The sequence below is a fragment of the Phyllobates terribilis genome, unplaced genomic scaffold (assembly GCF_046119375.1).
Source record: "Phyllobates terribilis strain yellow unplaced genomic scaffold, ASM4611937v1 Scaffold_12__6_contigs__length_324123572, whole genome shotgun sequence".
NCBI lineage: Eukaryota > Metazoa > Chordata > Amphibia > Anura > Dendrobatidae > Phyllobates > Phyllobates terribilis.
The window spans coordinates 265,413,673-265,427,918 of NW_027362772.1; the positions used below are offsets into that span (position 1 = coordinate 265,413,673).

The window sequence follows — 14,246 nt, forward strand, 5'->3', positions numbered from 1 at the left end:
GGAACTGCAACAAATTAAGAGAGACTATGAGGATCTCCTCAGGGTTAAAGAAAAACTAGAGGATGATAAGGCGGATGCAGAACACATGCGCCAAGTGGTTGAGACCACTCTGCAGGACACCCGTAATGAAAATGATGATCTCCGCAGAAAGACCCTAGGTCTGGAAGCTCAGGTGAAGGAGCTGCAGACGTTCTGTGATGATCTCCAGAGGGCAGAGACGTGTCTTAAGGAAAGAATCAGCAATATGGAAGCTGAGTGGAAAAAGATGGAGGAGTCTATCGGAGAAGCCACAGACCAGGGCCAGGAGTTGGCCACTGGAGATGGGAGGTATGAAACAAATACCTACTCGAATAATGCAAGCTCGGATGATTCGGTGGATGTAAGAACCGAGATCAAGGAGCTTAAGGAGACACTACAAGCCCATTTTAAGCAAGAGAAGCTTGAGAGACTGGCTGTTGAGAGCCGAGTGGGCGCATTGGAGACAGGGAGGTCTGAGAGAACTCTACTGTTAAAGGAGCAGTTGAAGCAGGAAGAGCTTCAGAGATGGGCTGCTGAGAGGCGAGTAGCTGAGCTAGAGGAAGACGTTGTTAAGTTTAAAGGTCGCCTGGCAAAGCACCACTCAGTGAACGAGGCCTCCTTGGAGAAGGAAAAGGGCAAACAAGTGGCACTTAGTCCTTTATACCATGAGAAGGTGGAGCTGACAAAGTGTTAAAAGAAGATAAGTATGAAATAGAAGTGGTCAAGACGAGAATTCTTGAGGTCGTAGCTGTGAGTCGGCTCAGGAGAAGCATACAGGATGAAGAAGCTGAGAGTCAGTTGTCCCTGCAACCTGAGCCGGATGACTGCTTGGAAACCTCTGGTGAGACAGAAACGTCTCGGTACAAGTGCCTCGTAGATGTACCCGAAGATTTGAGAGAAGAGTGCACCAGAGAGTCAGTGCATGAAGAGTTTAAGAAGGCCGTGGGAGCCTGTAATGTGTACTCGACACCAGAAGCTAAACGGCTGGTGGTCCTGTCCACAACCGAAGTCACAGTGAAGAGGGTGGCTATCCTAAGTGACATGCACTGGCAATGTATTCGCACAAAGCGGTTTGTCCGGTTGAAGATGGAACAAGCCATTAGACAACTGGAGCTTATGAGAAAAGCTCACAGTCTGCGGGAAGAAGTCATCCGGGTGCCTCATGTTCTGGTAAGAAAGCTCATTGGGAGGAATGGCCGAACCATGCAAATGATGGTAAAGAAGTCTGGGGTGATGAAAGTAAGCAGTCCACATGACCGTCAGGATTGGATACCAGATAAGATGCCATGGTGTCATTCTCCGCTGTAGGAACGAAAGAAAGTCTTGCATATATACGCATGATGATGGAGTACCGAGTGACCTACCTGCGAGAGGTAGAACAGTTGAATCTCGCAAGACTGCGAGTGGAAAGGCAGCATCGCCTGAGCAGCAGAAGAAGGCAGCCGTCTAGAAATTGTGAGACCAGACAGAGAAAGGGCCCTTCAAATAATAGAAAGGCTACAGTAGAAGGTAGAGACCTTCCAAGTTGTCCTGAGGGTAGTGGGCGTGGGTGTAGAGGTAGTGAGACCTCCAGTAACTCAGGTTTGAGAGGCCCATACAAGCGACCCAATAGAGTACAGGACAGTACGGAGTCGAACCGGACCTTAGATACAAGGGCAAGTGAGTCACACTGCTATATTGACCGCTGGGACCAGGGAAGGTCTGACAAGGTGACGACTGACCGATGGGAGCGGGGGAGGTCTGACAAGATTACGACTGACCGCTAGGAGGTTACGACCCAGAAATGTGATTTGACGAAGTCAGTGACAATGACAGATGGTAGGTCCCTAAGGAATGGGCTAATGTCGTTGACTAATGTTCCAGAGGCTGAGCAGTGCAATTGTCAAGTACATGGTCTCTGTGTGAACCGTGGGTTATAATGTGATTGTGTATATTATGTGTTCAACCCCACAAGTTTGAACAGAGAGGGGGGATATGTAATGCAGCGCCTTGCTGCATTGCTAAAATGTCCAGGGGGTGTGTTCTGGCTGACCATGTACCTCCCCTCAGGTGACTGATCACATGACTGTGACATCAGCTCAGGTCCTATGTGCACTGAAAGATATATAAACCCTGGTAGTTTTGAAACAGGTGTGAAAGGCATGAGGCCTGATCCCTGTGTGTGGGACACCATTAGCCTGGAGGGGCTGGAAGAGAGAGGCCTGGTGAGGCAAGAGGCTAAATCCCTGTGTTTGGGACGCAGTAGCCCTGGCAGGCACGTGGTTTGGAGACCACGGCTGGGAAGCCTTAAAGCCACAGCTGTGGCAGAACAGAGCTGAGAGAAGCTGCTAAGACCCAGCAAAGGTAAAAATGGTTCTTTATATGGACATTGATGTTGTACCTTGCTGAAGTCTGTATCTAAAGCCAAGCGGGCATGTCTGCCATTGGAAAGGTCTCCTGGATGTTATGTGTATAACCATGCCGGTGAGCCACTGAGATGGACTATGTTATGTGCAGTTATGAAGTGTAATAAACTGCTGGATGTCGTGTTATCAGAAAACGTGGCTGGTGTGCTTTAATTAACCCCGCGAAGCGAGTGTCCCCCAGCGTGATGAATAGCGCTACCTTACACATTCCATACACCAGAAATCTCACTCCAGTGGCGGACTGGAGTAAGATTTCTAATATGGCGCACGGAGACGCATGCCACCCGTCAGAAGCTCCTGATTCATGAAAAGGCGTACACCTCTTCATCAATCAGGAGCGTCTGACTCCAGCACGCTCCCTCATCAAGACTGGTGTGAACAACGCCACCCTTCATGAATTAAGCCCTTTGACTATCCCACAATACACAGGACATAATATCATCAGAAGATTCAGAAATGCTGGAGAAAAATCATGTGTACAAGGCACAAGTCCGACTGTCAATATCAGATACTCATGATCTACAGGCAGCATTATGGAGAACATTATACAGCAGTACTGAGCAATGTAGCTGTTAATCCAGCAGTGTGGAGAGATAGAAAGTGTACTAGAAAGCAGCAGAGTCTCTGTGTTTCTGCATCTTTCCCTCTGCAACTGCCCCCTTCTGATTCATAGACTTTCATGGGCAGCAGATGTAACCTGATCTCTCAGTGTACGGATTCCTTTAGAAGGATTTAATTTCCGAATCCAGAGAAAATGATCAGGGCAGCAGGCAGGGAAGGAGTATTGTGAGTGAAGAAAAAGGCATTTTTTTTGTAATAAGATATACAGTATAAGGTTTCTTATTTTTGCTTGCACTTTTGACTTAAGGGATAAAATTTAAATGTATGTAATATTTAAAATTAAAGTGTTCTAGTGTACTCAAGCAATGATTGGTTGGAAGAAAAATAAAATGAACAAGAGATATAATATAATTAATTAATATGTTAATTATATTAATAATTAATTAACAATAATAATTAGAATATATATATTGGATATAAGTACAAATGATCAGACTTACCCGTCCTTCTGGCAAATGACCATTTGAGGGGCCAGATCTTAAAACTTGTAAGGTCTGCAAAGTGGAAAATTAAGAAAATAAATATTATAATGTTAACTATGGAGAAAAATCTACATGTAGATGAACATTAAAACAAATTACGTCTTAAAGGGAATCTGTCACTCCATGGGACTTTTCAGACCTCTAATATGAGCATACAGGTGATACCAACCTGTATGTCCCATATTAGAGGTCTGCTTGCTTTGATATACCTTTTTATAAAATCCGTTTTGCTATGCTTGGTGAACGGGGGACGCCAAGAAATCCCCGCCTACCTACTTAATTTACATATTCCCCCCTCCCCTGCACGTCACAGGGCCATGTGATGGGCACTCTAGATCTGCACAGGTAGGTATAGATTTACTTTTCTATAACCTGTATGCCCATAGTAAAGGTCTGAAAAGTCCCAGGGGTGACAGATTCCCTTTAAAGGAAATGTGTCATCAGAAAATGACAAAGTTTGAAATTAACTTTTTTTTAAGCTTTTGTGGATGTTTTTTTTTTCCCCATTTCATGTTCCGTATAAAAAATAAAATTTAGACATCTTGCAGTTTTCACACTGACCACTAGGGCTTTAACCCCTTAACGACCGCCGATACGCATTAAAATGGTGACCGATAAGGGGCCTTATTCCTTCATTGCCGTTTTAAAATAGCAATCGGAAATAAGTGTATAGTGCCCCCCCCCCCCCCAGAGTCCAAAAATTTCTGGGGTTTCAGCTATTGAAGGTACCTGAGACCCTGGAAACCATGATCAGGACCGGTTTTTCAGGTCCCCGATCACGATAGAAAAAAAAAAAGTGTGCCGCTGTTACAATCATTTCTCTCTCTTCTGATATGATAGAACACGTCAGAAAAGAGAGAAATGATGCCCCCGATCTTCCCCACCCCCAGTACCTCCACCATTCCCTGGCCCTCCGCGTTATCTTCTTTAAAAAAAATGCCGGGCACGTAAGCAGTGTGCCCACTGGTACCAGACAACAGCAGATTATTTTTCTATTGGTTCCTTTTGATCACGGTGATAGACCGCATCACAGTGATCAAAAGCTAATAACTAATCAAATCCCCCTTTCTCACACACAGTCATATAAAAATTATAACATAAAAAAAATATATTTTTAGGGTTGGGGTTAGGGTTGTGTTAGGTTTATGTTAGGGCTGGGGTTGTGTTAGGTTTATGTTAGGGTTGGGGTTATGTTAGGTTTATGGTTGTGTTAGGTTTACGGTTATGGTTGTGTTAGGTTTATGTTAGGTTTTGGGGTTATGTTAGGTTTGGGGTTATGTTAGGTTTAGGGTTATGGTTGTGTTAGGTTTATGTTAGGTTTTGGGGTTATGTTAGGTTTGGGGTTATGTTAGGTTTAGGGTTATGGTTGTGTTAGGTTTATGTTAGGTTTGGGGCTGGGTTATGTTATGGTTATGTTAGGTTTAGGGTTATGGTTATGTTAGGTTTAGGGTTATGGTTATGTTAGGTTTAGGGTTATGGTTATGTTAGGTTTAGGGTTATGGTTATGTTAGGTTTAGGGTTATGGTTGTGTTAGGTTTATGTTTATGGTTGTGTTAGGTTTATGTTAGGTTTGGGGTTAAGGTTGTATTGGGGTTATGTTAGGTTTATGGTTGTGTTAGGTTTATGTTTATGGTAGTGTTAGGTTTAGGGTTAAGGTTGTATTAGGGTTACGTTAGGTTTATGTTAGGTTTGGGGTTAGGGTTATGTTAGGTTTAGGGTTATGGTTGTGTTAGGTTTATGTTTATGGTAGTGTTAGGTTTAGGGTTAAGGTTGTATTAGGGTTACGTTAGGTTTATGTTAGGTTTAGGGTTATGTTAGGTTTAGGGTTATGGTTGTGTTAGGTTTATGTTTATGGTTGTGTTAGGTTTATGTTAGGTTTGGGGTTAAGGTTGTATTAGGGTTATGTTAGGTTTATGGTTGTGTTAGGTTTATGTTAGGTTTGGGGTTAGGGTTATGTTAGGTTTAGGGTTATGGTTGTGTTAGGGTTAGGCTTGGAGTTAGACTTGTTTTGTTTTTTTTCAAAAGTAAAAAAAAAAAAAAAAAGCCGATGACAATATGACAAGTAATGTTGAGCACAAGTGCTCGTTACATCGGTTGCTCGGGTACGCACGGAGTATCACCGATGTGCCACCGATGTGCCAGTGACATGCTCGAGTCCTCGTCTCATGTTTCGCGCCTGGTAGATACCCAAAAAACAAACAATCGGGGATTGGTGATGTATTGGTGAATCCTGTGTAACCTGCTGTATATAGAGGTGTTATCAGTCATTGCAATCCTGCCCTGCTGATAAGGAAACTCCTGAAAAGTTTTCCTGAAAGGTCCTGTTGTGTGCGGGCTCAGCTCCTGGGCCTGCTCCCTACAAGCCTGATCAGCAGGAACATGTCATGTACATGCTGCACAATGTCCCTGCTGTGGGTGTAGGGGAATAGTCGACCCTGTGCAATGTAGTATTTTTTTAATGACACTGGGATTTCTTCCCACATTTCCAGGAGGATTCACAGAGCAACACAATGTTCTGCTAAGTATTACGGACACAAGAGCAAGGTTTGCACAGTGCAATAGTCGTGACAGTGACGTTTCCAGGACGCAAAGTCATCAAGCAGACTGAGACGATAGTACTCATGCGTTACCGCAACAGATAAATAAAACTGTTGGAGGAAACTCTGTGCACCTGGAGCGGTCACCCCTGCAGCACAGCCAGGAAATGTGACTACAGCCGACGTTACCGCATCACAGAATTCCCACAAAGATGAAGAAATTCTCCAACATCTTCAAGAGCCGCGGGCGGACGCCGGACTGAAGGCGGCCGGGTCACAACCCCGCCTACTGTGTGAGACCCGCCTCCACAATCTGACGTACATCATTCAAGGAGCCAATCAGACATTCATAGCGTCACAAGGCCCGCCCACCGCAGCGCGCCATTGGTCAAAAATGTTTGATCCCCGGTTGGAGGGCGTCTGCATTCAGGATGTGTGAGCGTGGTTGCGGCGCGCTCTGTGGTCACGGTGGGTGTGACGGTGGGAGGAGCTATGGACGCACGGAGTTACAGGAGAAGCGGGCTGGGGGTGACCGGATCTGTATGAGGCTGACGAGGCTGCGGGAGGTTGCGCAGCACTGCGAGCCGGGCGGCCGGGGGGAGCGCAGCACGGAGCTCAGCACAGAGCTCAGCACAGGCCGGCCAGGCTGTTGACATGACGTCCCGCAGGTGAGCGAAGCCGGGCAAGGGCTGAGCCTGAGAGCGCAGCCGCAGCAATGTGTGTATATAATATATATATATATATATATGTGTATATATATGTATATGTGTGTAATGTATGTATAATGTGTGTATGAGTATTTATATAATGGCTCTATAGTTATGTTTCATATATATGTGTATTTGTATTGTATGTGTATATATAATATATACATACACATGTCTGTCTGCATACATGCATACATGCATGCATACATACATACATACATACTATAATTCATTAATATTATATACACACTTCTGTCCTGGTGCTGTTTTATTTAACCCCCTCATTCCTTCCTTGTACTGATGACCGCTGTCCTTCCTTCTCCCTCCTGCGGATGGCATCTTCCCATAGAGGCAGTGACAGTCCAGTTATCCCACAGCTCCCGCATGGTCACGACTAGATCGCTAATAATTGTGTTTCGCCTTCCCCTTATTCCTTGGATGCCTATCTGCCGCTCCCGCTTCAGTTGTATATGTGACGCTGGTACGCTCCGTTCTGACGCTCAGGCGTAGGGGCCCTTTCACCGCTGACTTTATGGTGTCGTTGTGTCTGGGTGATGGAAGTATTGATGTACTGTGGATATTTGGACGGACGGGGCAGAGCGGGTCACTGATGGCGGTTTGGGATCAGACCTGTCGCTCCTGCTCTCCACCTTCTCCCCATCCTAGACGTTTGTCTTTCGGTTCCTCTGATGATTGTGGTTGCCCCATTTGACTTTCCGCCTCCTCAGTGGCTCCATCATTTCCCGGCTTTCCATCTCCATAACTTTCCCTCCCCTTAGCGTTGCTCCATTTCCACCAGATCTCTCAATGGGCACCGGACAGTGGATTGACGGACTGGGCAGAGCGGATCATCGATCTTGTCTTCAGATCAAATATCTGTATGGGATCAGTTTGTAACAGATCCAGTGGGGGGGAGGGGGGGGGGGCAAATCTGTGAAAAAAAATGCTAGACAGCATTAAAGTGAGAATGTAAAACATAACTTTTAATACTTATTTTTTGTTTATTGATCTTAACTATGCCACCCGTAAAAAAAGAGAGGTCTCAACGCTTGAATGATTATTACCATTAACACAGTCAAAGGAACGTCTCTATATTAAACATATGTGAGAAATCACAAAGAGCTTAAAATCTATCTTCAGATGTGAAGACCAGGCTCTAGATAGAATCTGTAGAGGAAAGAAGGTGTGTATGGGGGAAACAGTCAATCGCCCTCCCTTGAAACACCAACTTTCTTTGACAGATCCCGATATACATCAATTAAAATATCTCCAGAAATCCAATCAAATAGAAGAGCAGAGGCTTCTCAATAACACAAATATGGGGTCTGAGTGCAGATCCTACATGTTTATAATAATTTAAACATGATTATGTAAACAAAATGGAATTCTCTCACCCATTCTTTGTTTTTCAGGGATGGGAGTTACTGTCCGGGGAGTTCCTTCTGGACCAAGTAGTTGTACTAGCTGGCCCTATTAGTCCCTTTTAGGCTCAAGCTTCAACTAACCCCACAAAACTCCCGCCCTGACAAAGGCAGTCCACAGCTAGCCCTATATGGAGACCCTGCACTTTCCCTTTTTGGTTTCTCTATGCGTTTCATCCAAGTAAAATCCTCAGGGGACTATCTTGTTTTCAGAGAAATCAGATGCTAAAGTGCTAGGTGCTTAATCAATAAGGGTCCCTCCACTCTCTGTCCTGGTCTGCAGAGAGAATTCCATTTTGTCTACATAATCATGTTTAAATTATTATAAACATGTAGGATCTGCACTCAGACCCCATATTTGTGTTATTGAGAAGCCTCTGCTCTTCTATTTGATTGGATTTCTGGAGATATTTTAATTGATGTATATCGGGATCTGGCAAAGAAAGTTGGTGTTTCAAGGGAGGGCGATTGACCGTTTCCCCCATACACACCTTCTTTCCTCTACAGATTCTATCTAGAGCCTGGTCTTCACATCTGAAGATAGATTTTAAGCTCTTTGTGATTTCTCACATATGTTTAATATAGAGACGGTCCTTTGACTGTGTTAATGGTAGGTCTCAACGCTGGAATGATTATTATCTCTTTTTACGGGTGGCATTTTTTTGTTTATTGATCTTAACTATAAGTATTAAAAGTTATGTTTTAGATTCTCACTTTAATGCTGTCTAGTATCTAATCCTTAGTATCTCAGTATTGGTGGGTGTTACTCTCACTGCTTTGCTTATTGAAAAAAAAAATGCTGCAAAGTTTCCATTTTGAAACAGAAACTTTGTAGCTGTTTTCTATATACTTTTGACAAATACAGGTCCATTTTTACCCCCCCCCCCAAAAAAAAAAAAAAAGAGCAGATGGAACAATGTGTTGGTTTTTTTTTTGTTTGTTTTTATTTTTTTTATATCTGTAGGAAACACAAGGGAACTTTTTTTTTTTTATATCTTTTGCTCCACAAAAGGATCATAGAAACGTACATAAGAGCAGAGCATAAGGCACGGATTGCTCCTGTCGTCACCTCTGTCTCTTCCTTCAGTCTGTCACTCCTGCTCTCCTTCTTCTCCCCATCCTTGGCATTTGTCACCTCTTTTTTTGGTTCCTCTGATGATTGTACTTGCCCCATTTGATGATCCGCCTCCTCAGGGGCTCCATCATTCGTGCTATCATTTGCCAGTTCAGTCTCCATAACTTCACTTTTTCTCCATTTATCATTGCTCCATTTCCACCAGTTCTCCCATTTGATGTTCCCTCCCCCCTTTCCCGATCACTACCCCACCTTTTTGTTTTTCATTTTTCTCTTCCTATATTTCCATCAAATTTTCTCACCTTTTTTTTGCATTTTATTTATTTTGTTTTCCAGCTTAAGAAAACTCTCTCCATAGTTGTATAAAGCTTTATTATTATGGTTGTCTGGGACTAACGTATCAATGACCTAATCCATTGGTTAGGTCCTCATTAGTGGGCGTCCACCACCTGCTAACCCACTGATCAGCTGATACCTGCAGCAGTCCGATGTAATCATTGCAGCTCCATACCTTGTTTAGTGGCCGCTGCCAGATACTGCAATTTATTTCCCATTCATCTACTTGCAAATAGTCTTTATCTTGTACAACACTGGTCATTGTTAGGAGAGGGAAGGGTTCAATAAATTATCAGTTGGAGTCAGAGGGTTGCAGTACTCACCAGGAAGCCCCTTCTGTCCAGTAATCAATAGGCCAAAAGTTTACAGCTCTCCACTGATTAATTATATTTGTCATAGGTTTATGGGAAATACCACTTACCTTTTTCTGATGACGGAACTTGACTTTATTTGGAATCTGAACACTGGAATTAGGAAAATGTTGGAGATTTGTCACTAGGATCTGTAGACCTGGTAATACTGACTATACGTAGGTCGTAAACCAATATGGTCCCTTTTCTTTATTGGGAATGCACAGCATGGACGCCGGAGGAATTCTGTGCCTGTCAACTGCCAGTGAGCCCCCTTTACTGGTTGAAGGGTACGTCTGCCTAAAGGAGATCCTCTTACAGTGAGGATTATAATACTGATTGTTGGAGCTTTCAAAATAAAAGATGTCAATACCAAAATATAGCCCATGAAACCCTAGAATTTGGGGGTTAGAGGACTTTCTCTATGCCCCCACCCCATACACATAGACCCTATATTTTCTGGGCTTACACATCTACAGTGGTAGAAAAGGAGTAAGCAGCTGCCAGATGCCTTTGACAGCTGCTTATTTTCTGGGGTAACAAAATTAAATAAAAGAAAATATATTGACATGCCCAATCCTTCCAGTCTGGACGCCCCCATATACACGTCAGAAGGTTTTAGCTTTTTTGTCTTTTATGGTTTCTCTTGTCTTAGGAGCATAGGTTAGTAGTTTTTTTTTTTTTTTACATCTATTTGACATTTCTGCACAGTTTCTGTATAGAAGAAGTAGAATAATGTACCCCAGGCCAAATTATTGTAGGAACATTCTAAAACCGATATGTTCTCACATGGAAAGAATGTATAGAAGACCGGTGAGAACTGCGCTGTCCGTATACAGGACGTTACATTCCGGGCTGTACACTACACTTAGAGCCATCAGCTCCTCACCGGTAAACATTTACTCCATGTAAAGCTCTGCATGTGGCACATGGCCACCAGGGTCCAGACTTTTTTTTTTTTTTTTGTCCAGTGACCTAAAAAACTCAATTCTGGTCATAATGGGCAGCATGGACACCTTGAGACTTCATATCTACAGGATAAGCTCACTTGGCTAGTTTTTTGTTTACATTGGACACATCACTAATTTAAACTGTCCTAATCCAAGCTGCCATCTCAGGTGACAAACACAAGATGGTAAAATCCCAAAAAATAAATGAGTTTCACATACTGCTGTACTTTGTGTTTTTTGTTTTTTGTTTTTTTCTCCACTAAAAATGCAGCAAAACCTGATAGCCATGTTCACACTATGCGTTTTTTTTCACCACCCATTACTTTCAATGGGTGAAAAAAAACGCTGAAAGAAGTGACCTGCTCTATTGTGCAAAAAAAACACAAAATACTGATCAAACAAAAACCAAAGTATGTGCATCAGATTTCTGGAATCTCATAGACTTTGCTGGTACTGTAAAACGCAGCTGAAAAAAAACACCTAGTGTGAACATAGCCTTAGGGTATGTGCCGACGATCCGTAATGGCAACGGTTTGGATGCAGCTAACCTGTGCTGCGTCCAGAATGCTGAGTTCTACATTACAAGCACAATTGATGGGAGTTATAGAAATCCCATGCCCACTGTGCTTCTATTTGACGCTGCGTAAACTCACCGGCGGCGCTGCTTTAAAGAGCCACAGCACGTCCATTTCTGTTGAGGAGACGCTGGTTTCCAACAGAAATTTCCGCAATAGAACGTATAGGCTGCTGTAACTCCACGTGTGTTCAATAAACACATGCGCATTTACATGCGGGATCGGACGCAGCGAAAATGCGCTGCTATAGCCTGATTGTGGGCACATACCCTTAGTTAGGAGATTGGCTGCAGTGGTCATCTAATGTCCCCTGTTCAAAGAGGAAGCAAAGACCAGCTGGGAAAAAAGTATGTGTTTTTAATTTTAGGACCACCATGGGACTTTTTTTTGTCTTCTTTTAGTAAATTTATTGTAAATGGGGAAACTTTTTCTAATTTTTACAAGCCACAGGGCCAAAAAAAAAAAATCATGTTTGTATTTATTTTAAGTCTATAGCGCCATTAATTACACAGCGCTTTACAGACATTATCATCACTGTCCCCATTGGGGCTCACAATCCTATCAATATGGTTTTGGAGTGTGGGAGGAAACCCACCCAAACACGGGGAGAACATACAAACTCCTTGCAGATGTTGTCCTTGGTGGAATTTGAACCCAGGACCTCAGCACTTCAAGGCTGCAGTGCTAACCACTGAGCCATCCTGCCACTATATATATATATATATATATATATTTATTTACAGTGCTAACCACTGAGCCACTGTTGCAAGGTCTTAGTAAAAACATTGCTATCTAGGGGGTTATGTTTGATTGCTCTCCCTATAAATGCTTCTTCAGATTACTTTTATATAGTATATTGGGAAGTTTCATAAAATTTCACTGTACAATGAAGAGTCTTTATTTACAGAACACTATGAACAATCCAATGACAATAATTCCTGTATTTTTACAATACTCATCTATTTTATTTATATTTTTTTCTTTTCCCGACTTTTGTGAATTACAAGTGAATAATTGAGATACAAAGTTTTTTGTTTTTTTTCCATAGAGCGTAAGCGTGGTCTGTAAAGTTGGTTAAATCTGCAGCAGTGAGTACAAAATCCCTGTCTGTCCGGGGCTGAATATTCTTCAGATAGTTGGAAGTGTGTTGGCTCATGCCGGGGTAAATATTTGGCAGCTGCTCTGCGACTTGGAAATCTAATTGCAGAGCTAAGCTGGTCCTGGCTGCAGAGCGGATAGAAGGGAATGCTCTGCGTCTGATCGGGGTGCTTATTGCTCTTGAAGCAGTTGTTCTTAAAGCCACGTTGACCCAAAAGTCCTTTATTGTACGTGATTCTTTCAGATGGATCCTTTTAGAAGGATAAAATTCTTCTTAGACTTTCTATACAATGGGCACTGCCATTAATGGCTGGTACACTTTTTTTATTTTTTTTATATTTGTGGTTCAAATTTTTCACTTATTTTCCCAAAATTGACCCTACGTATACTTTATCTTGTTGGTTTGACTTTTCCTGGAATTGACCGCGACCCACAATTTCTTAGGGTACCAGAGACCTTTTTGTAAAGCATTTCAGGTGACTTTTTGGATTAAAGTGTTGTGTATACTGAATAACACTAACTCTACCTCTTCTGCCCATTTTATTGTATCCTGAATTTTTCACTAGTTTCCCTCTCTGCAGGCCTTATAAACTAAAAAAAAGTGGACATGAGGGACTCCTGTTCTGTCTGTTTGTAGGACATTTTCAGAAGCTGCAGCTTGGAGGACATTATACTGAGCAGTGTAGCTGTGAATCCAGCACTAGTGAGAAAGTGCTGCTTTCTTATGTGTTATGTCTTTGCTTGTTTTACACTGCTCATCCCTTCCCTTTTCATTAGGTTTTAAGAGGCAGCAGTAATCTGATCACTCAGTTAGCTGGTAGTCTATCTTGTTGTGAGCAAAACAGATTTTAAAGGAGTTATCCAATGTTGATTTCCCCCCCCCCCCCCCAGCTATTACATAGTTTTAAAACAATAAACTGAGATATACTTGCCTTCCAGCACCACTGGGGTTTTTGCACAGGCCATGCTAAAGGTATACGCCGGCTCCAAAATCTATGTCTGCTATGCTTGGAGACTAACAGGACTGTTAGTCAGGGATTGGCTGCAGAGGTCAGGCTGACTAGAAGAGGGTGTTATCAGAGAAACATCCAATAACAGGAGCTTCTAGTCACCTGACTGCTGGAGCGGCGGAAGGTGAGTATTCCACTTTTTTAATGTCCTCCATGCCTAGAAATAAAAATTTCAGTGTCAGACAACCCCTTTAAAAGGATTTTCGAGTAAATGATGAGTCCTTGAAGCACTAGAAGTGACTCCGAAGCAAATTGATGTGATCAATATGATTTATGCAAAAAATTTATTTAAAGAATTATTCTGCAAAAAACAAAACAAAAAAAAAACGGGACAACATGCAGACAGAAGTCTGCAGCGTGCATGTCCTACCCTACGGGACCAGGAATTTTGGTTGTCGCTGTTCTTTCCCCCACCATTAAACCACTGAATGATATTTATATTTTTTTTCTCCTTTTTTATAAAGATGGAAGGAACTGGTCATGTCTGGGAGTTTCAACCCTTTTAGAAGTATACATGACGTTTTAGATGAAGGGTTGGGAAGCTGAACACGTTTTTACAATCCCTATATATTAATATACTGTATGATTAGAAGAGATGTAGTGAAAAACATGGAAACGCGCAGTAAGTGTCGACAGCTGTTTAGCTGTTATTTATGGTGCT

At 42.6% G+C, this 14,246-nt stretch overlaps 1 protein-coding gene and 1 long non-coding RNA gene across 2 annotated transcripts in view; one reads left to right on the forward strand and one right to left on the reverse strand.

Annotated features, from left to right (window-relative positions):
• The window catches only part of LOC141172587 (uncharacterized), a 119,296-nt gene extending 112,944 nt beyond the window's left edge, over positions 1–6,352 (reverse strand). The window contains exons 1-2 of the long non-coding RNA XR_012252495.1: positions 6,198–6,352; positions 3,485–3,538 (exon numbers count right to left, since the gene is read on the reverse strand). This is a non-coding gene — a long non-coding RNA (uncharacterized lncRNA). The remainder of the gene's footprint in view (positions 1–3,484; positions 3,539–6,197) is intronic.
• A 159-nt stretch (positions 6,353–6,511) lies between these two features.
• The window catches only part of LOC141172588 (tyrosine-protein phosphatase non-receptor type 11-like), a 103,444-nt gene continuing 95,709 nt past the window's right edge, over positions 6,512–14,246 (forward strand). Inside the window, exon 1 of the mRNA XM_073656971.1 lies at positions 6,512–6,731. Within this exon, the coding sequence (XP_073513072.1) occupies positions 6,718–6,731 (14 nt within the window). The 5' untranslated portion in view covers positions 6,512–6,717. The remainder of the gene's footprint in view (positions 6,732–14,246) is intronic.